General features: G+C 33.9%; 1 protein-coding gene across 6 annotated transcripts in view; it reads left to right on the top strand.

Moving 5' to 3' along the window:
• Positions 1-23,786, top strand: part of sun1b (Sad1 and UNC84 domain containing 1b) — a 36,077-nt gene extending 12,291 nt beyond the window's left edge. For 5 of the 6 annotated variants that reach the window (XM_051105670.1, XM_051105668.1, XM_051105669.1 and 2 more), the window contains 19 exons: positions 5,087-5,305; positions 6,221-6,423; positions 7,002-7,238; positions 8,665-8,745; positions 9,901-10,008; positions 10,214-10,312; positions 10,662-10,755; positions 10,918-10,976; positions 14,696-14,898; positions 14,989-15,249; positions 16,739-16,831; positions 18,808-18,851; positions 18,944-19,088; positions 19,174-19,440; positions 20,599-20,683; positions 20,770-20,885; positions 21,165-21,332; positions 21,481-21,573; positions 22,488-23,786. In XM_051105670.1, coding sequence (XP_050961627.1) covers positions 5,160-5,305; positions 6,221-6,423; positions 7,002-7,238; positions 8,665-8,745; positions 9,901-10,008; positions 10,214-10,312; positions 10,662-10,755; positions 10,918-10,976; positions 14,696-14,898; positions 14,989-15,249; positions 16,739-16,831; positions 18,808-18,851; positions 18,944-19,088; positions 19,174-19,440; positions 20,599-20,683; positions 20,770-20,885; positions 21,165-21,332; positions 21,481-21,573; positions 22,488-22,604 — 2,619 coding nt within the window. In that variant the 5' untranslated portion in view covers positions 5,087-5,159 and the 3' untranslated portion in view covers positions 22,605-23,786. The remainder of the gene's footprint in view (positions 1-5,086; positions 5,306-6,220; positions 6,424-7,001; positions 7,239-8,664; positions 8,746-9,900; positions 10,009-10,213; positions 10,313-10,661; positions 10,756-10,917; positions 10,977-14,695; positions 14,899-14,988; positions 15,250-16,738; positions 16,832-18,807; positions 18,852-18,943; positions 19,089-19,173; positions 19,441-20,598; positions 20,684-20,769; positions 20,886-21,164; positions 21,333-21,480; positions 21,574-22,487) is intronic. The other variant, XM_051105672.1, reaches the window with a different exon arrangement.
• Positions 23,787-24,089: the final 303 nt, after the last annotated feature.

Raw genomic sequence — 24,089 nt, 5'->3', positions numbered from 1 at the left:
CAAAGTTGGCTTACCACAGCTCTAAAAGTAGAAAAATATGTTTATGTTCTCACCACAGGTGACATTTCGAGCCTAAAAGCTCTTCATCAGACAATGAACACATGCACAGCTCATCCTTTATATACAGAACAAACCTAAATCACATGATCACCCACATGACAAAACACACACACACACAAGGGCAATCAAGAAATCACATCACATAAGGGCAATAAACATATCACATAAAAGTGAAAACAACAGTTGACTGCAAATGCTAACTATATACATACCATGAATTACCTGACTGCAAAAAATATTCATCAATAAACAAAATCTATCACAAAAATCAGTCGAATACCTAATTGCAAGAAGACAAACATTACCATATATACGAAGGAATGCCCAATATGTTGCTGTCAGCTCATATTAGGGATTTAATATTTTATTTTTTAAATTGTTTTATTATTATTATTATTATTATTATTATTTTTATTATTATTATTGTATTATAGAGACAAACTAGTATGGATAAAACCGGGCATTATATGGTTTATCAGCCATAAACCATATGTAAATATATATTATGGACAGAATGCATGGACAGAAAGCGTGTCAAACTTGTCAATTTAGTTTTTAATATTTAAATGTTTATGCAAAACAAAATGTTGTTGCATAGATAATATTAGCTATCGTTCGTCTTATCAGTATAATTATAGGTAGGTCCCTATGAAATCAGTTTTTTTTTTTTTTTCGTTCTTTCTGTTTTAGTTTTTTTTTATTCAGTTTCTTCCATTTTAATTTTTCTGAACTTTTTTTTTTTTTAAATGGTTAATTTTATTAATCAAAAAGCAAGTCTAAGTCTAATTAAAATTATGAAACTTATACAGTTTAACATCAATTTATTCAAGGTTTAACAAAAATTGTGTGTTGAAATGTATGAAATGTTTTATTTTTTTCTCACCTTCTGTTTTATTGTTAAACAAATTCTGTTTAAGCACATTTAATTATCTGAATGCATAAAACGTCTTAAAATATTGTAAAAATAAACTTTGAATTAATTTCTGATTATCAAATGAAGGCATGCAACATTATTTTAATTTATCTTTTAATCAAATGAAAATGAAACAAACTTTATTTGTTGGCAAACAAATTTACTATTAAAATTGAAACATGAAAGAAATATTGTGTGATTATTCCTTAATAAAATAAAGTTTTAACAATTTTTTTTTAATTGTTGTGGTAGTATTACGCACTTCAGTCTGTGTGTAGTAAACGAAACCATGCATCTGCACCATTCACACAGAAACACGCAGAACATGAACGAATCATATTTAAATATGTGTAATGACCTACTATTGATTAATTTATCCAAACATTCCGCATTACACAGTACATTCCGTTTTTTTGACTGGATTCCACTGTTCTGTCTGTGTTTTCCGCAGTCAATAAGATTTTTGTATTACTATTTCAAAATCAGTGCATTCCTGTATGAATATTGGCAGTGGGAGTTACAGAATAATCAATATCTAACAGTCAATTGAAGGACGAGGGATGAAGTATTAAGATAGTAAGTGGGAAGCAAGTGATTGGTCAAGAGGGTCAGCTGATGCAGTAATGATGCTGAAGTGGATCAAGATGCTGCTTGTTAACCCCACTCAGGTCCTGTAGTAGCGCTCTGAAATAGCACCGTGAACTCTGAGCTTAGACGCTCATGAGCCTGAGCTTCTTAATCTCACTGTGAGCTCCGTGTGTTCACACTAATCAGATTTCCTCCTGTCACTCGTTGCTTGTCTCATTGTGTGAGTGGAAGATGGATTCTGGGGAGGTCTTTGACCTTTGTATGCCTGCTATCTGGGCTAAAAGTGTGCTAATCATGCAGTTAGCATACCAATACAGTGTCCTAAAAAGGCATGCTGCAATAAAACATCAAGCAGTAAATCTCTGTCATGTTAAGGGACACTCACACTTATGCTGATGTGCAGCTACGGTCAAATAATTTGTTTTCAGTGTTTGTCCTGAAGACTTCAACTTTATAGACCAAGATAAATTTGCAAGATACAGTTCTCTGCAAAAAACAATAGATAGTGAAAGAAAAGCAGCCAACATGCATAAACTTCTTCAATAATGGTTCACGCTATAGGGAGAAAAGAAATTTGGCGCATTTGTTTGCAGACCAGAGTCTTAATTTTGTAGAAGTGTTTTTTTTTTTTTTTTCCTGTAAATGCATGTTTTCTAAAAAAAACAATAGGTTTAATGATGGCTTAACAAATAAGAAAATTAAGAAAGCCATTAACATTATTGTTGAACTTTTTACAGTTGTATTGTAAAATAAAATTATTATTATTATTATTATTATTATTATTATTATTATTATTATTATTATTATTATTATTATCATCTAACTTTTTTAAAACATGATTTTTATTTTTTAGGTAACTATTATAATAGTAATATTTTTTTTTTATCCATTTTTTTATTTTATTTAGTAACAAAATTATTATTATTTTATAGCTATATTGATATATAATTGCACATTTTTTTGTATTTTGCAGCCCTACAAGCACAAAAAGGAAAAAATATAATTGCATTTTAAACACAATTTTTGTGGTATGTTTATATAATATAATTATTTTTAGTAGTATGATCCTGATTGTAACGGAGCCCTTTAATTTCCTATGTCATTAATAAACCAGCTGCAAAATTGGCAAAGTTATCTTTCAGGAGTTAATATAACATGTATGATGTAATTGCTGGAGGTGTAGAGCGTGTGCGCACTGAAGATAAAGGGCCTTCTAGTAATTCTGTGAAGTTTTAGGTTTGCGAGAGTGTGTTTTATGCAAGCTAATCTGATGTGGCGCACGTCCAATGGGTATTTCTCACAGAAAGACATGACCTTTAAGGGTCTGTTATTTTAAGATGTTTGCACTGTGTTTCTCATTTCCGTTTCTAGGTTTATGCAATGCATTTGTGTTCTGGTTGCTGTGGTGTTGCCAAGCTGAGTTGTTTATTATAATGTTCTGATCTGTTTTGTTAATCAGTTATTGACTGCTGCCTACAGAGTAATATGAGGGTTTTGATTTGGCCTTTTCGAGATTGATTTGGCCATATCAACCAGATTTCTACAAATCTACAAACAGATTTGTCTGTAATACACATTTACTGCTTTCAAAAGTCTTGAAAGGACTGAAAGATGTATATATACATGCGTACACAATGCTTATGTAAGAAATCAAATTGAAATTGAATTGATAAAAATTATGACCCATAATATTGTAAATCTAGTTTTCTGTAGTAATATAATAGCTTTCACTGTTGTCACCATTTTCTCGATTGTTTAATGAAGCTTGAAACCAATATGATTATTATGATAAACGTTTATAACTTAGCCATCTTCATGCTTTTGTAATAAAGAGATGGTGATGAGTGTGACTGATACATTAAACTCAGAAAATGAGTTTTTCAGGGAAAGTGAACTTCCTGTTAGGATTCAGTGATGTTTATATCTAGTAGCTGGGAGGCCATTAAAGATGTTAAACTTCATCCTGATGTTTATAAAAGCATTCCTCAGTTTGTTAGCAGTGTGTTTGAGAGCGTTAATCTAGAGCAGGGATTCCCAAACATTTTGTCAGCTGATCTCTTTTAGCAAAAAAGTATTTACTCTAAATATTATTTGAAAGATTTGGCTACACATTTACACGTTCTTGATTTTTCTAATGTTGGGTAATGCTAACATTACATGCAGGTTCACTACCAGTCAAAAGTTTCTGAACAGTAAGATTTTTGATGTTTTTTAAAAGTCTCTTCTGCTCACCATGCCTGCATTTATTTAATCCAAAATACAGCAAAAACAGTAAAATATTAAAATATTTTTAGTATTTAAAATAACTGCTTTCTATTTAAATATATTTTAAAATGTAATTTATTTCTGTGATCAAACCTGAATTTTTAGCATCATTATTCCAGTCACACGAGCCTTTAGAAATAATTATAATATTCTGATTTGCTGCTCAAAAAACAAAATATATATATATATATATAATTTTTTTCAGGTTTATTTGATGAATAGAACATTAAGAAGAACATTTTAATACATTTTAATAGAATCTTTTGTAACATTATAAATGTATTTATCATCACTTTTGATCAATTTAAATCATCTTTGCTAAATAAAAGAATGAAATTTTGTGGTAAAATGTATAATGTTACAAAAGCTTTTTATTTCAGGATTTTTCTATTCATCATTCACTGTAAATATTGATAATGATAATGATGATAATAATAATAATAAATGTTTCTTGAACAGCAAATCAGCATATGAGAATGATTTCTGAAGGATCACGTGACGTGACTGGAGTAATGATGCTGAAAAGTTAGCTTTGATCACAGGAATAAATTACATTTTAAAAATATATACAAATAGAAAAGAGTTACTTTAAATAGTAAAAAAGATTCCAGAATATTACTGTTTTTGCTGTACTTAAATGCAGGCTTGGTGAGCAGAAGAGACTTCTTTAAAAAACATTCAAAATCTTACTGTTGAAACACTTTGACTGGTAGCGTGGTTTACAGCAAATCATCTCAAATTAGTTACCACATTCATACATTTTGAGCTTTATCTTCATCTCTAGCCAAAATGAGTCAGATTTATTGAGGCAGAGACGTTTGTGTCTTCCATATCTTTCATGGAGGACTATGTCTTTCAACTCTCGTAGAGTTGCCATAGGCCTCTTTTGTGACCTCCCTTACTGCTACGCCCAGTTTTCAGGGCCGGGCGATTTTGGGCATGTGCATAACTCATATTTGTCACCTGTAATTATAGCCTCAGAGAGTTTTCAAGAATATTCATTGCTTTGAAAAGTTCATAACGTTCCTTCGTTTTTGGAATGTTTCTGGGTCATTCAAATTCAAAATTTGAATTTTTCTTCCAGTATTTTGTCCATGCAAATGTGCTCATTTGAAACGCATTCACACTGGGTTTACATTTCACTACTGACTGCAGGTGTCTGAAGATTAAACTTGTAAATATGAGCAACTGTAATTCACAGGTTGTGCCATGTAACCAGTTTGTGCTGCCTGAATTTACATGTTTTTCCCCCCCCCGCAGCTCGAGTTACTCATCTGCAGCCCTTGAGTTTGAGAAGGAGCACCAAATCAATCCCGTGTACGACTCGCCCAGAATGTCTCGCCGTAGTTTGAGACTACAGACCAGCAGTGGTTTGTATGGTGACAGCAGCTTCGCTGAGCTCACAAGCAATCACAATGTCGGCTCCTATAAGCAGACCAGCACTAGCACCAGCACCGCCAGCAGCAGCAGCGTCAGCAGGTCAGATCTTCATCTCTCTGTCGGTATAAGATAACAAACCAAGTGTGCAATATTACTTCTTATCGAGAAACCCACAAAGCATCGTGCCAACTGTTCTACGTGAGATAAGTGGGGTATTTTTGTCATCATAATTGGAAAATTAAACTCTTAAAACTGTTAAAACTATGTGTCATTTTAAAATGTTATTAATTTGATTGAATTACGCAATTCTGCAACTATAGATTTTTAGAAATAAACAAGTAGTGACAGTCAGCATCTCAACTTGGAGTAGCAAAAGAGGTTGTCCTGTAATGACTGACATGTTAGTGCTTGAGTAAAATGAATGAAGAAAAATGATTGACATGATGAAAATACCAATCATTCCAGCCTTACAGAAATTTCCCAAAAAGATATGTTTATGCGATCAGCCTGACAGCAGATATTTTACATGACTTGCAACATGTTTTTACAACTTTCATGTTCAGATGGGGAAACATTGCAAAATTTTGAAATATTAAAAGGTATAGTTCACCCAAAAATGAAAATCACCCCATGATTTACTCACCCTTAAGCCATCCTAGGTGTATATGACTTTCATCTTTCAGATGAATACAGTCAGAGTTATATTAAGAAATGTCCTGGCTCTTCCAAGCTTTATAATGGCAGTGAATAAAAAATAAAAAGTGCTCCACACAGATCAGAGTGGTTAATAAAGGCCTCCTGAAGCAAATTGAAGAGTTTAAGAAAAATATCCATATTTATAACTTTATAGCTTCTTCTAACTGTTGTATGTGCGTTCACACGAAAGTGCCGTTTCAGCATTTTTGGGTTAACTATCCCTTTAAGTGGCAGTGACCCATGACTGTGTAGGGTTTGCTACAAGTGCATATTCACTTTCAGATGTAATTGACAAATGTAATTGTATTTTTCCCACAGGTCTGTGCGGAGCAGGAGGCAGCAGCAGGGATCAACCGTGTATGAGTCTCAAAGTATGTCTCAGAGCATGACTCAGACTCCTCAGAAAGAGCAGACCCTGTCAGACCTGAGTTTCACCAGTACAGCTAGTGATGCATCTCTGATCTCCAGCCTTCTGGATCAGTCCACGCTCAGACAGAGCTCAACGACACACACATACTCTGGTCAGTGGCCTTTCTCGAGTGTGCGAAAAGTCAACAGGAAGTCAAAACCAACCCTGTTCGATTTTTCTTAAAGGGACAGTTCACCAAAATGTGACAACTTGCTAATAATATACTCACCCTCAGGCTATCCTGGATGTAGCTGAGTTTGTTACTTCTGGAGAACAGATTTGGAGAATTACATCACTTGCTCATCAGTGGATCCTCTTGCTGTCAAACAGCTAAACAGCTCAAAAAAAGCTTTCTCCAAATATGTTCTGATGAAAAACAAACTTTAGAACCTCTTTTGAATGAACTACTCCTTTAATCAGTTCTTATTATTTCAAAAGATTGTCTTTGTAATCTTTCATGGAAACATGCAAATGTTGCACTGTAGCTGTTGCTTATTTACTCATGACTGTTTAAACTATAAAACTATGCATAAACAGCTTTTTTTATAGGAAACTCAAGGTTATGTTTAAGTTAATGGAGTAAACGACTCATTCTTGCTCTGACCTGTAGGTCAAGACATGTTATCATTAGTCCTCTGTGATTCACACAATTTATTTGTTTTTTTTTGTTTTTTTTAATGTTGTGTTCAGCACGGAGAAGAAGAACCGCTCACAGCTCTCTGTTGGAGAATGGAGACGTCAGTAAAACAGAGGCACACGCTAATCTGGCTAACGGCTATATTTGTAAGAACTGCTCGTTCCACGCAGACGAGAAGGAGGACGAAATGGCTTACTCGACAGTGCCGTACTCGACATCTGTGTCTTCGGCGTATCAGACAGCTGCAGACGCCACTATAACCACTTCTTTGAACAGTGTTGACAAAACAGGTGAGGATATAATCGAGTCAGTTTGTAAACATCACCTCTCCATATTTCAAAACACTTTATTAAAGCGATAGTTTACCATAAAAAGAAAAATGTTTGCTGCTTCATAAGAACAGATTTGGAGAAATTTAGCATTGTGTCACTTGCTCACCAACTGATCCTCTGCAGTGAATGGGTGCCGTCAGAATGAAAGTCCAAACTGCTGATAAAAACATCACAGTAATCCACAAGTAATCCACACCACTCCAGTCCATCAGTTAATGTCTAGAAAAGCTGTAGGTTTGTAAGGAACTAATCCATCAAGACTTTTTTTTTTTTTTTTTTTTTTTTTTTACTTAAAACCCTTGCTTCATGCTAAAATATGAGTCATCTATCCATAGTATTACTCTTTCCAGCGAAACAGTAGTCTTTCTGAATCAGAAGAGAAATATACAAAGATCAAACACCATTTACAAGTGAAAATAGCTCTAAACTAATATGTGGGTGAATTTTGAAGTGAGAAGACAACAGGAGGTGGACTTTTTTTTTTTTTTTTTTTTTTTTTTTTTTTTCTCTTCTTATAGAGGAAGCATTATTATGGATTATGGAGTCGTGCTTTGGCCAGAAGTGACTTTTTTTTTTTAACTGAAAACACCTTAATGATGGATTTGTTTATTATTGTCGCTTCACAAGATGTTAACTGATGGACTGAAGTGGTGTGGATTACTTGTGGATTATTAAGATGTTTTATCAGCTGTTCGGACTCTCATTCTGACAGCACCCATTTACTGCAGAGGATCCTTTGGTGAGCAACTGATGTTAAATTTCTCCAAATCTCTTCTGACTTAGAAACAAACTCATCTACATCTTGGATGGTCTAAGGAAATATTCAGCAAATTTTCTTTTTTGGGTGCACTATTGCTTTAAAAGTCCACTTCCAGAACAAAAATTGACATATAATGTACTCACCCCCTTGTGATTCAAGATGTTTGTGTCTTTCTTTCTTCAGTTGTAAAGAAATTGTTTTTTGAGGAAACAATTCAGCATTTTTCTCCATATAATGGACTGATATTGTACCCCGAGTTTGAACTTTCAAAATATAGTTTAAATGCGGCTTTAAACAATCCCAAATGTGGTTGTAAACGATCCCAGCCGAGGAATAAAGGTCTTATCTAGCAAAACAATTAAATATTTTTTCATCTCAAACGCTCGTCTTGTCTTGCTCTGCCTGAACTCTTAGGTAATCTGGTTCAAGACAGTTAGGGTATGTCGAAAAACTCTCCCAGAAAATAATCTCCTAGCTCCCATTTGTAAATAATATCAGTTGCATTATGTGTCCTTTTGTTGTAATACATGCAAATTCATGCCCACTCACTCTTTTTGAAGTAAAGTGAAAAGCTTGCTGGAATTTTGGGTGAACAAGTGCTGATTTGCTCTGTGTGTTTTCCAGCTCATGACAGCTACTGTGGCAGTGTGAACGTGCGAGATCTGGTGACCACAGACAGCCATCTCAATCTCAACGGCTCACTCTGTAAGTACACACAGGATACGCAAATAATCCTTCAGTGCAAATGCATCCACAGCAACAAAAGCATTTACTAAATAAAAAAAAAATACCGCCAACTATAATAACAGCGTGGACTTGTGTGCTGGTAAAAAAAAATGTAATAGTGAAACTGCATCAGCAGAAGTCTAGATTGCATTAAATATTATTATACCATGGTCTGTCTGAATACTTAATTGTAATTGGCTGGCAGGTATGGATTAAAACCGTTTAATGCACAGGTAGTTCCAAGTCAGTTTAATCACCGTTCTATATTAATGCGCTGCTATAATTGATGCACAAAGACACACACACACACACACACGTCACTCACATCAGCACATTCTCAGAGGTTTAGAAAGGGTTAAGTGAACCACATGCTTAGATTAGAGTTGATGTCCATGTTTCTGACTGCTGAGCTAGTATGGCTAGTTTATAGATAGAACCTACCTAAGCCTGATGGTCAACAGAGCATGTGATTGACCCATTCTGAATGACAACTGAGTTTAAGGATGACAGATGATCCATGGGAAATCAAGAGTATGGGAGCTTGGATGTACCTACTGCCTTAAGTTACCAGACACTTAAGCTATTTGTGATGTTTTATGTAGCCTTTCTGTCCTTGCATCTTAGTCTTTTATTACTACCATGAAGTATGTTATTTTTTTTTTTGTAGTTTTCAGTCATTTTGAATGTATTATTTTACAGTTTGAAATTTTAATGTACTCTGCTGTTCAAAAGTTTGTGATCGGTAAGTTGTTTTTGAAAGAGGTCTCATGTATTTTCATTAAGGCAGCATTTATTTGATCAAAAATACACAAAAGCAGTAATATTGTGAAATATAACAATTTAAAATATCTTTTCTTATAAATTTCGAAAACAGTCGCTGCTGAATTTTTTTGTGGATACTTTTTTTCAAGATTCTTTGAATAGAACTTTCAAAAGAACAAAATCAATTTAATGCATCCTTACTAAATAAAAGTATTAATATATTTTAAGAAATGACCTCAGTTTTTGAACAGTAGTGTATCATTTTATAAATGTATGTTTTAGACTTTGTTCATCTGATTTATTATTTCCGTTCATGTACTGTAATAAAACTCAGTCTTTTATGTTGATGTTGTCATCACTGCTGATTTACAGGTGATGACTGTAAAGGAAAACAACACATGGAAATGCACACGGAGCATAAACGCTATTCCTACACCCACCATGTATACGCAGCCTTGTGGGCCCTTGTTTCTTACACAGGTTATACAACTTCAGATCTTTTCCCAGTAGACACCGACTTCAGTGTCCCATTCCAGTAGAGAAGCTTTTGAGTGTCATCTTTTTTTAATGATTTATGCATTCTATTTGTTAGCTGAAAGACTTTACTAATATGTAAAACACTAAAATCACTGGATGTTGTATGATTTTGTTCTGTCTTGGCTGTTTTGATGATACACACTTTTAGGTTACGGGCTTCTGCGGGTTTGCCGAGGTTTCGGCTCAGCCGGTGCGTTTGTGACTCGGAAGCTGAAATCCGTTCTGTGGTTGGCAGTGTGTTCTCCAGGTCGATATGAATTCAGACTCCAGCATGCTTGTCTTTATCTCTCACTTTCTCTTTTTCCTCATCTCAGTGTGGTTTTTGGCTTATTATTAGACTTCTGCATATATTTGACTTGATAATGTTTCAAGCACAGTGAACCCACATTACTTCTGGCTGAGACTGAGATCATTTTAACCAGCACTTCCTTTTTAGCTTTTCAGCTCTGGTGGTTTGAGTCCATCCATCTCTGTTTCTGATTCTTTGACTAATAATTCTCTTCCCTAAATCATTTAAACCTGTCAGTGTGTCACATGCAGGCAACTTTCACTCCATGTAACTTCCTCTTTTGCTCTTACACGTGTGCTCTGAACAGGGAAAGCAGCGACTGGCGCCTTCTGGTGGCTGGGAACGGGATGGTATCAGCTGGTAGCACTTATGTCTCTGATCAACGTCTTTCTTCTCACCAGGTAAAAGTTTGAAGTATTTAATTGTTAGTTTAAATATCTTGATGCCTATTTAATAATGCCCTATTATCATGTGATGTTTTTTCTTTGCTAAGGATGTAAATATTGTCACTTGTGCATATGATAAATGTTGTTTTTGAGAGTATTTTCTTCTCTGTCTGTCAGGTGTCTGCCCAAACTACTGAAGCTTCTTCTCTTTCTACTACCATTACTGCTGCTGTTCGGTGAGATTTCAAGTTGGACTGATTTATAATAATGCCAGTGAAGATATATTAATACATAATGTTAAAGGAATAATACAGTTCATTTAATTTAAGCATCTGTGAGATGCTGTGAAAATGAACAAAAACACATTTACAGTGATTTACATTAGCATGTTACATACTTACTTCTGTAACATGCACTTACGTGAAGTAGTCCTTGAGCTATTAAGTCTAAGCTATACTTTTGGAGGTGGGAATAAGTGCAAGACCTTTTGCTTAAGCATTACTTGTACACATATAGATGGATTTTCTTCATTAAAATGGTCCTTCACAGATAGATACACCCAGTTGCCTGCTGGCATTCCTGTGCTGATAGCAAGCAAAAGTAACCGGATTTGCTTGTTTAGTTGATGAAGCATGAGATGAAAGTTTAGATATACACTACCATTCAAAAATATTGAGGTCAGGTTTCTTTTTTTGGATAGAAATGAATACTTCTATTCAGCAAGGATGCACTAAATTGATTAAAAGTCATTTAAAAGATATTTGTAATTTTACGAAAGATTTCAATTTCAAGTAAATACTGTTCTCCTGAAGTTTCAGTTCATCAGACAATCCTGAAAAATATATTGAGTAATGATGCTGAACATTTAGCTCTGCATCAAAGAAATAAATTCTCATTGAAAACCGTTATTTTACGTTGTAATAATATTTCAAAATATAACTGATTTTTGCTGTATTTTGATCAAATAAATGCAGACTTGTTGAGCATAAAAGACTTCTTTAAAAAAAAATAAAAATTTTAAGATCTTACCCACCCTAAACTTTTGAATGGTAGTGCAACATTGCACAGAAAAGGGTGCTAAGTGATACACCAGATTCGTATTAATGTGTAATGTTTGCAAATTATTGTTATACATCTGTAACAGTATTTTATTTGCATAGTGTAAATGTGTATTGACCTTACCGCGCAGTTGCTTGTTAGGCTTCAGTTGTAGGTGCGTCAGACATGAACAAATACATTTTTCATTTATATTTAAAAAAAAAAAAAAGGGCCTGCAAAAAGCTATATGTTGTAATTAAAAGCATGTCATATATATACTTAAAATACAGTTGCAAGCGAAATTTTTCAACCCCCTCAGAGACTACAGTACTTGACAAATACAGGCTTTTCTGAAGATCTAGGACTTTATAAAAATTGCATCTACAGCAGTTTGCTAGCATATTAAAAGTGATAATGTCAATATATGTGACCCTGTTCTACAAAACCAGTTGTATGGGTATATTTGTAGCAATAGCCAACAATTCATTGTATGGGTTCTTTTATGCCAAAAATCATTAAGATCATGTTCCATTAAATATTTTGTACAATTTCTACTGTAAATATATCAAAACTTAATTATTGATTAGTAATTTGTATTGCTAAGGACTTCAATTTTAGACATCTTTAAAGGCGATTTACTTGAATATTTAGATGTTTTTGCACCCTCAGATTGCAGATTTTAAATAGCTGTATCTCGACCAAATATCGTCCTGTCCCAACAAATCAGTGGGAAGATTATTTGTTCAGTTTTCAGATTATGCAATCTCAATTTAAAAACAAAAAAAGACCTTTATGACTGGCTTTGCGGTCCATGGTCACATATAATGTAATGTCTTTGAGTTCAAGAATTTTTTTAATAACACAGCTATGTCATAATTATTCAACCCCTATTCAATATTGTTATTTTAAGTCACTTATTTTTATGGTAGGGAACAAAATTGTCCTAAAACATAATTAAGCCTTTAGAAACTCTATTAAAAAACAGAATTAGTTTGGGGTGTTACAGGTACATACATTTAGCCCACGCATGTGCTGAAGTTAAGTAGCAAATATGGTAAAGTCAACCTAGTTCTCACAAAACCTATAGAGAAGAAATAGTTTTATTATATTAGAGAGTCTAAGACTACATGAAGATTTCCAAGACATTAAAAGTTCTTGGAGACACAGCTGGCAGCCTTATTCCTTTGTTTAAAGTGTGTTGTACCAAAAAACCTTTGAGGGTGTTGAACAAAAAAAGCACAGTATTATAAAATGTTTGATCAGAGCAACTGAGGAAAAGCCTGCAATGTGCAGTCAAAGACTTGCAAGATGGCCCGACAAAAGGAGGACAAACATTTCAGTGCAGTGTATATGAAGAACACTAGACAAGTATTGCCTTCGTCTGGGTTGCCAGGTTTTCACAACAAAACCCGGCCAATTGCTACTCAAAACTAGCTCAAAACTAGCCAAATTGCATTCTGGGGGATAAAATACACACTTTTTTTGTCGGGTTCCCCTGGTAAATTTGCGTTTCAGGGGCTAAATATGACATTATTGATGATTCAACCCACGGCAACAGTGTTAAAGTAGCCAAATTCCGCGGGAAAACCGCAGACTTGGCAACACTGGCCTTCGTGTTGAGGCATCTTGCTAAATACCACTCTTGGCCAAGAAGAACAAAAAGGCCAACTTGAACATGCTAAAATTCATTTGGATGGACTTGTGAAGTTCTGGAAGAATGTGTTATGGAGCGATATGACCAAACTGGAACTTTTTGGACCCATGGATCAGCAGTATATCTGGTGCAAAAAAAGCAAAGCTTATAAGCAGAAAAACACCATCTCCATCGTCAAACATGGAGGTGGGCCAGTCCTGTTATGGGGTTGTTTTACGGTAGCAGGAAGTTTGAAGGATATCATGGATTCTTTGAAGTATCGGACCATTTTGGCAAGAATTATGATGCCTTTGGTCCAAAGACTGAAGCTAATGATCAATGAACTTTCCTGCAGGACAATCATCCCAAAGTAAACATCCAAATCTTCTTATGCGTGCTTCAGGGATGAGTCATAGAATGTTCTTGAGTGGCCTGTTCGGTTTACAGATTTAATTATCATTGAAAATGTTGAATTTGAAAAGGCAGTGGCAATGTGAAAACCAAAGATTATCAGTGATCTGTTTTTTCAAGCGAGGAATGGGCCAAGATTGCAGTAGAGAGGTGACAGAAGCTTCTAAGCACTTCCAGGTAGCATTTATTGGTGGTTTTAAAAAGTAAAAGGTTCTGCACCAAATTTGACTTTTGGGCATTCTCAGAATTACTCAAATGTGTACTGAAAAAATTTGTCCAATAGTGTACTGGTGCCTTCGTTTAATTGTTTTCCCACCATTTTATTCTCTGAAGCAAAATGTATTGCAGGTCAAGGAGGTTGCATAATTTTAATTGCAACTGTACCTTGTAAAATATAAATATATAATGGTAGTGTGGCTTCTGAGTTTCCAACAGTAAACTCCAATACTCCTGTTTGAGTCTAATATACAGAGACAAGTTATATTAAAAACAGGCATTGTTGCAGTTCATTTTGGTGACAGCGGTGGTACAGAAACCTTTATAATGATCCAAACATTCCTTCATAAAACCGCTGGCACTGATGAACAGCCACAGTTGTGCAATCAACCGTAATTATACCCAGATGGTTTTACTTATTCTTTTGATTACTTTCGCACTTATCCAGGATTGCACAAATATGTTTGTTCTGTCTCCCTCTTCAAATCCATGATTTCAGTTTGACTGGTTAGTGCCGAAATGCCTTCGAAATAACATTGGAAAAGTGCCTTTTTTTTGTACCAAAAAGTCCATAAATTCCTAATAGCAGCTTTTGATCAATGACTCATTGTTAGAGATCCTGTTTTTTTTAAAGTTTCCCTTTCCCTCTGTTTACAGGATTGTGGTACCTCGGTCCGCCCATCGCTCTGTCCTTCCTTCCAGCTGTAAACCTCACAGAGTGGAAAACAGCAGTCACCTCTTTCGCCTCACTTCCTTCACTCCCTTCTCTCCCGTCTCTTCCCTCTTTACCCACGTTACCTTCTTTCACAAAAGAACCACTGGTTGAAAAACAACACATCCCATCCCCGGTCATCTCACAGGTAACAAACCAGGAGCAGTCGGTATAGAATGATATCTTAAGTCAAATCTGATATGTAGGCGTTCAACAACAATCCATGAATTTCTTTCAGTCTGCATCAGAGTCCATTAGCGATGAGCGTTTGGCTCTGTTGGAGCAGCGTGTGGCGGCGCTGTGGGAAAGCATCCAGAAGGGGGAGCTGAAAGCCAAGGAGCAGCATGAGGAGGCCGTGGGTTTGGTTCAGGACCTTCAGAAGCAGATAAACACACAAACCGACAGAGAGAGTCTCAGCCTGTGGGTCACTCAGCTCTTCGAGCCCAAATTCACTGCACTCAAGGGAGAGATGGAGAGAGTAGCTGTCAGCAGGGTGGAGGTCAGAATGAGTTCTCATCTTGTTTTACTCATCTGTGTCTATAAGGGGATAGTTCACTCAAAAATGAAAATTCAGTCATTAATGACTCACCCTCATGTCGTTCCAAACCCATAAGACCTCTATTCATCTTCGGAACACAAATTAAGATATTTTGATGAAATCTGAGAGCTTTATGACCCTGCATAGACAGCAACACAACTAACAAGTTCAAAGTGAAGAAAGGTAGTAAGGACATTGTTAAAATAGTCTGTCAGTGATCAACACAGAATACTTTTTGTGAAAGAAAATTGAATGTAAGCCTATTTTACAGAACTATTAATTTTATTTTATGGTATTAAAAGATTCTTTGTTTTCTGGGTAAAATGACTGTAATTTTTATCAAATACTAAACTCAAATAACTTATATAGTTGATATTATAATGTTGTGTAAGAAGCTTTAAAAAAAAAAAAGCCAGGTATATAAAATTAGTTGGAAGCATATTTTAGAGAACTGTCATACTTTTAATGTTACTATGCAGTGTTTTAATTTATCATGTTGTGCTTTTTTTCCCCATTATTTTTGCATTAATAGATGTTTTTGTCATGGGAAAATATTATATATTAATCGTAAGGATTTTAAATAGTTAATATAATGTGTAAGACATGTAATTGTATGTTGCGTTTCACTGTTTAATTTGTTTTCAGGAATATTACCTTTAAAGCTTATTTGTGACCCTGGACCACAAAACTAGTCATATTTGTAATTTTATTTTATTTTTTTTTTAACTGGGATTTATACATCATCTGAATAAATAAGCTTTCCATTGATGTAGTTTGTTAGAATAGGACAATATTTGGGCAAGATACAACTATTTAAAAATCTAATATCTGAGGATGCAAAATAAATTAAAATACTGAGTAAATTGCCTTTAAAGTTGTCTAAATGAAGTTCATAGCAATGCATATGAATAATCAAAAATTAAGTTTTGATATATTCATGTTAGATGATGTACACAATATCTTCATAAAACATGATCTTTACTTAATAACCTAATGATTTTTGGGATAAAAGAAAAATCGATAATTCAATGTATTTTTGGCTATTGCTACAAATATACCCATGCTACTCACAGTTGGTTTTGTGGTCCAGGGTCACATTTGGATTTCAAAAATAAACAAATAAAATAAGCAAAAACAAGAATGAAATTGACAAATAAAAACTGCAACAACATATGGTTTTATTTACAAGTAAGATGTGAGTGGTTCAAATTATTACTAAAGAAAACATCAGTGAGAGTGAGTGCTGCATCTGCTAACAGCATTTAAAGTTTTAGATTTATCTAGAAAGGTTTATCTAGTGTCTGGTTCAGATGGCTGTTTTGCTTGTTTTACTCTGTGTCTTCCCCTTCTATGCCTTCATTTGTCACCAGTGGCATTATTTTATCTCACAACTTCTCTTCTGTCTTTCAAATGATGTCTTTCAAAAAGTTTTTTGCTCTGTGTCTTCCAGACTGAGGAACAGCGTGTGCAGCATCAGACGAGTCTTGAAGCTCGACTAGCCGAGCTAGAACTCCTACTGAAGAGCCTGAACTCAAGAACTGAGGTATAACATACACTCCTACACTTTTCAGATGTTCATGTCTTGTTGGATTGCTGCAATTACAATGTAGTGATTGTTCTCCCATCTCCTCTTACTTGGACACAACATTCATCACTACATTGATTCAAAACTATAATATCTTACAAAATACTAACATACTGAACAGTAAGTTGAAAATAAGTGTTTATTTGAAATAGAAATCATTTGTAACATTATAAATGTCTTTACTCTCACTTTTGATCAGTTTAATGCATCCTTGCTGAATAAAAGTATTCGTTTCTTAAAAAATGGTACCCCAACCTTTTGAATTGCACTGACTCTCAGGGCTTTATGCAAACTTTTCTTTTTAGGAACACCTTCTAATCAATAATCAAAATATCTGATCAAATATTAGCCTTCCCACTACGAGGTGATATTTGACTCCTTAAAGTGATTTACAGGGGAATTGTGGTTTTACCTTTGTAATGGCATTTTTCAAACTTTATTAAAAGTATGTCATCTGTTATGTCCATTTTTTTTTAAATATATATATATATATATATATATATATATATATATATATATATATATATATATATATATATATATATATATAATTTATTTATTTTTTAGTTAAATGTTTAATTAAAACAACAGAATAAGAGTAAGTTACCAATCAAATGAAATCAGTATTAACAAAATTTAATATTTACTACAGAGATGGCACAGAAGAAAACAAGTGGCTTGTAGATGTATTTTCATACGTTTATAGGGCCCTATGAAATCCGTTTTATTTTTTCTGGATTCCGTTTTTTTCCCTGTTTTAGTTTTTATCAACTTATTTTTAATGGTTAAATTAAATTTTATTAATCAAAGAGCATGTCTAATTAATTAAAATCATGAAACAATTATACATTATACAATTTCATGTCAATTTAATAAAGGTTTAATAAAAATGACATGTTTAGGGCCCTATGTAATGTTTTATTTTTTTCTCACAATATGTTTTTATTGTTATCAAATTGTGTGTTTTAGCATGTCTAATTATTTGAATGCTTACTTAATTTATTCAAGTGTAATCTTAAAATAGCCTTATGAAAGGTTTTTTTTGTTTTTTTTTTTACCCTCAGAAATTCTGTGTTGTGTATTTAAAATGTCCTGGTTATCAAATGAAGGCATAAAACATTAATTTTATTTATTTTTTAATTATTGAAAATGAAGCAAACTTTTTTTTTTGGCAAAAAAAAATGGGGAATTTGCTATTAAAAAATTAAAACATGGAAGAAATGTTGTTTGATTATACCCTTAAAAAATATTGTGTGTTTCAGTTTAGTAGTAGTAGTAGTAGTAATATATTTCTGGCACAATGTCTTCAAGTTAAACCAGACTTTTATTTTGATGGGTTGCCATGTCTACCTTTACATTTCTGTGTGTTTATGATATGATGCTAGTAGAATAGAATGGCAAATATTAAATGATTTAAGTGACTGAAAAGATGCTTTAAAAATAAAACTAAATAAAAATGCCAGTAGGTGGCAGCTAATTTAATTACTCACTGATTTAATTACTGAATCCTTCATTCATTTGATTCATTTGAACAGCTGAGCCATGCAGGAATAAAGCAAGTGACTGTCTTTATGAATAGGAAACTGAATCATTGACTCACTAGATTCATTTCACACATTCGTTCATAAAACACAGCTGTGTTTGAATGGAGATGCGCAGTGGCTCAGTTGTGACTTGTTTCAGACTATTTTTGATGACGAAATAGAGCAAAATCAGGCAATAGTGTTATAGTCAGACAATGTAAGTCACTTTGTAAGAAACCTTTGAAGCTCTCCTCAGTGCAAACACAGATTTGCAGATTTTTTCATAGTCGCATGAGTAGCTTTCAGTCGACTGAAATGGTCACATTGTAGAGCCCTGACTCTGCTCATTCTAGCTTCTTATTGATCCTTCACATTAATCTAATTCTGTCTCGTTTTTCTTCTCAATCAAAGGAAATTCATCTAACACAACAGACTCCAGTACAGGCTCCTGTCAGGTAGATACACTAATAAATCACCAGCTTACAGTAGTTGCTTTGGCCACTTTCTGTCTGAGTATTAATATTTGCTCTTGTGTTTCACGCTGCAGTGCTGGAGTTTCTCAGGAGAAGCATGATGCTTTGCTCTTGGAGGTTCAGAGGTTGGAAGCCGAGCTGGGCCGCATCAGAGGAGACCTGCAAGGGGTGATGGGATGCAAAGGGAAATGCGACCGACTCGACACCATACATGAAACCGTATGTAATGTTTATATGGCACATAATACATTTGTCCTGCTTTTCTCATTTTATACATGTATAAAAAGTCTAATTCGTTCCCCAGGTGTCAGCACAGGTAAAAGAGCAGTTGTATGCGCTGTTGTACGGTCGTGACAGAGGTGAAGCAGAGATTCCCGAGCCCCTGCTGCCATGGCTGGCATCTCAGTACACGCGCTCCTCTGACCTCACCGCGACCCTTTTGACCCTGGAGCGCAGCATTCTGGGAAATCTGTCTCTGCAGCTGCAGGAGAGCAAACAGCAACAGTTCACAGCTGAAACAGTTACTCAGACCGTCGCCCACACCGCCGGTGCTGCTGGGATGTCAGAGGAGGTACAGCAACTATTGTTTTGTTATACGCTAGTGTTCAGAAGTTTGGGACCAGTTTTTTTTTTTTTTTTTTTCTTTTTTTTTTTTAAAGAAATTAATAGTTTGATTCAGCTAGTATAAATAAATTGATCAAAAATTACATTAAAGCCATTTCTGATGTTACAAAATGTTCATATTCAAAACATATTTTAACATTGATAATAATAATAAATGTTTCTTGAGCAGCAAATCAGCATATTAGAATGATTTCTGAAGTATCATGTGACACTGAAGACTGGAGTAATGATGCTGAAAATTCAGCTTTTTATTGCAGAAATAAACTGCATTTTAATATGTATTCAAATGGAAAATAGATGTTTTGATTTGCAATAACATTTCACAGTATCTACAGTTTCTCCTGTATTTGTGATCAAATAAATGCAACCTCTGTGAGCATAAAAGATACCTTTAAAAATCGTAAAAAAAAAAAATAAAAATCGTTCTGACCCCAAAACTAAGGAAGTGTATATGTCTTGCTCTTTTGAAATGGACTTACTAATTTCAACTCTTAACTAAAATATCAAGTTCTTTACACATCAAATTTGACCCTGGACCGCAAAACCAGTCGTAAGTAGAACGGGTATATTTGTAGCAATAGACAAAAATACATTGTATGGGTCAAAATTATCGAAACTCATTAGGATATTAAGTAAAGATCATGTTTAATGAAGATATTTTTAACTTTCCTACTGTAAATATAACAAAACTTAATTTTTAGTTAGTAACATGCATTGCTATACAACTTTAAAAGGCGATTTTTCTCAATATATAGATTTTTGTTTTGTTTTTTTCACCCTGACATTCCAGATTTTCTAATAGTTGTATCTCGGTCAAATATTGTCCTATCCTAACAAACCATACATCAATCGAAAGCTGATTTATTCAGCTTTAGAAAATTTTACTGATTTTACTAATGACTGGTTTTGTGGTCCAGGGTCACAAACGACAAGCAGTCTGTTAGGACATGAATGACATGATCTTACGCAAGTGTGAAAATTGTGTGAAGAGGAAAGAACAAACAAATTGAAATGAGTTTAATGGGCCATTTTTTTTCTTTGTTAACATACCAATGTCATTTAAATCTCTTTTCTAATAACAGTCATTTTCCCCTAAATTTCCCAGCAAGTCCAGCTGATCGTCCAGCGTGCGCTGAAGCTGTACTCTGAGGATCGCACTGGACAGGTGGACTACGCTTTGGAGTCTGGAGGTAAGCACATCTACAAAACACATACATGTGAGCATCGCTGGTGCTTCAAAAAGGTTTTTACATGTGACTGATGTGTGTGTGTGTAGGTGGCAGTATCCTCAGCACACGTTGTTCTGAGACATACGAGACAAAAACAGCACTGATGAGCCTGTTTGGAATCCCACTGTGGTACTTCTCACAGTCACCACGTGTCGTAATCCAGGTAAAACCTTCAATTACACACTTGCTGTGAACTATAACATGAAGCAACATCATACATATCAATATATGCAACTTTTATTTAGCTTAAACCGTAGATCATTATGCTAGCAATGCAAGGGTAGGATTGCATGAACTTTACGAAATGATGAAATGTATACCTTGAATAAATGTAAGTTGCTTGACATTAAAAGCATGTAGCTGATTTTCAGCTAAAAAATATTTTGTCGTAACATGTAAGAAGTGAAAAGATGTGTGATGTGAATTTCTGTTTGCCTTGTAGCCGGACATGTACCCAGGAAACTGCTGGGCGTTTAAAGGCTCCCAAGGTTATCTGGTAATCAGGCTCTCTTTAAGCGTGATCCCGACATCCTTCTGCCTGGAGCATATTCCCAAAAGCCTCTCTCCCTCTGGAAACATCAGCAGCGCACCACGCAGATTCTCTGTTTATGTAAGAATGCACGCTTATACCTGATTTATGAGCATGCAGTCACATATATTTATGGCTATTTATGCTTAAACCAATGTGTTTTTGTGTTGAGAAGTGGTGTGTAGTCCCAGGTTGTGCAACATGTAAGTCTTGCTGTCTGTGTCCGCAGGGATTGGATGATGAATACCAGGAGGAAGGGAAACTGCTGGGTGACTACACCTATCAAGAAGATGGAGAATCACTCCAGATCTTCCCAGTTATGGTAAAATAAAGAGTAGAATCATGAAATCCAGTAATAAAAATGAAATTTACTGCATAACATGGAATTGTATGGGATTTGGCTAAATTTGGATAAATAGATCAGAAAAGTAGGGATGTGTATTTAAACAAATCATGATATGGGCTAGTATCTATGAATACTGAAGCACAAAAAAGACAGCTATTTAATATGAAGTCTACATGTTCTGTGTGTCTTTGGCTAAATGAGCGCCACAGTCTCATTTGCTACAAACAGCAAACTTCATATCCAGAGCTGTTCTGAACGAATAAAAGTTCAGTTTAACTTGAAATTAGTAAAGAAAGTATATGTGCATAGCAGAATGTATTTGTCAAAGTAAAAATAATAATATGGATAATTAAAACATTATTTTTAAAGGCATATTACACCATTTCCCAGCCTTTTTTTAATTGAAACATTTATTTCATTCCCACCTCTGTTCTGTCAGAAAACGAAAAAAATTGATTTTCATGATTTACATGAAATATTGATTAAATTGGTAAAAAGTTAATGCATTTATTTTATTACCACTGTTTTAATTTAACATGAAATCCAGAAAAAATAAAACATGTGACACTGAAGACTGGAGTAATGATGCTGAAAATTCAGCTTTATATCACAGAAATAAATTACATTTTAAAACGTATTCAAATAGAAAGCAGTTATTTTAAATAGTAAAAATATTTCACAATTTTACTGCTTTTGCTATATTTTGGATCAAATAAAAGCAGGCTTGCTGAGCAAAAGAGACTTATTTAAAAACATTAAAAATCTCACTGTTCAAAAACACTTGACTGGTAGTGTATGCATTTTCTTTTTAGTTAGCATGCTGTTTAGTATGTTTTGGAATAGCTCTACAGTAAAATTCTGACCCCATTTCATTTTGTCTTTTTCTCCAGGAGAAGAACGACAGGGCCTTTCAGATCATTGAGATGCGAGTGCTGTCGAACTGGGGTCATCCCGAATACACTTGCCTGTATCGCTTCAGAGTTCACGGCAAACCTCACACTCCGTAACCAGGCCCCGCTGTACATTACTATATAACCCTTTATGTACATACAGGAAATGCTCGGACACTGATGCACCATTGACAGAACTGGGCTTGCAAGCTACATTTTTAAGACTTTAATACGAATGATGGCCGAAACAGAGTTACGAGGAGCACAGCGGGAAAGAGCGATGCGTTTAAGCTAAGGATTCCCACTCATTTCCTTCCCAAATCCCTGTTCTTGCACTGATTTATGCCCTTTCAGCTGGGCCTTGTATTAAGCTCCTGCCCCATACGCTCTCACCCGTAGAGGTATCTGTGCCTTCAGACAGAACACGCTTTTCTTATTCTGTGTACATTGTCTTTTTTTCCCCTTTGTTTTCTGAATGTACAGAGAGGTGTGAAGTGCAGGACAAGCTCGTGTGAGTATCCAAGCTTGACTTCAGCCTCGTCGACTATTCACTGCCACTTTGAATAGTCTGCAAAGCTATAAGAGGAAGTGTTTGTTGGTTTTCAAAACATTTACCACTGCTAAATCTCACAAAACCTGATGAGAATATGTCTGGGGCATATTTTATCCCAAAAATGAATTCTGTTTTAGGGTTACTATGATTTATTTGCATTGTGACATTATCATTATTTTCTTAAAAACTAAGCATTTTATCTCCTAAAATGATAATTAAGGGTAACTTTCTCATTACTGTGATGGGGGAAAAAATATTTAAATAGTTTTTTTTTTTTGTTTTTTTTTTAATAATAGCAGTTGTACTGCTTTTCATTTTTTTTTCCCCATTTGAAATTGCTATAATTGTAACAACAAAAAACAGTAATGCATAAATATTACAGGATTTTATATATATATATATATATATATATATATATATATATATATATATATAAAATATGTGTATATGTATAAATATAATATTATTTTAGTTTTGTTTTGTTTTTTTAATTTTTATTAAGCGAATCCCATTTTAGAGTTGCTAAGTTTTTTGTTTTTAGTTTTTTTGCATTGTGACTTTTTGTTTTTTAATTATCATTAAGATGAACTTTCTCATTACTATAATGGAAAAAAATATATTTATTTAAATTGATTTAATTTTTTTTAATGATAGCAGTTGTACTGCTTTTTTTACCATGAAATTAGTTTTTAATTATAACAAAAAACAATAATGCAGAAATATTACAATATATTACAATATTATTTATTATTGAGTGTTTTTTTTTCATATCATATATATATATATATATATATATATATATATATATATATATATATATATATATAAATTGCACAAATTTTTGTAAATTCAAATAAAACAAAAAAAAACTATATATATATATATATGTATATATATATATATATATGTATATATATATATATATATATATATATATATATATATATATATATATATATATATATATATATATATATATATATATATATATATATATATATATATATATATATATATATATATATATATATATATATATATATATATTA

This window comes from Labeo rohita, chromosome 3 (assembly GCF_022985175.1).
Source record: "Labeo rohita strain BAU-BD-2019 chromosome 3, IGBB_LRoh.1.0, whole genome shotgun sequence".
In the NCBI taxonomy this organism is placed as follows: domain Eukaryota; kingdom Metazoa; phylum Chordata; class Actinopteri; order Cypriniformes; family Cyprinidae; genus Labeo; species Labeo rohita.
The sequence above is the reverse complement of the archived record's forward strand: the minus strand, read 5'-3'. Positions and strand labels throughout refer to the sequence as shown.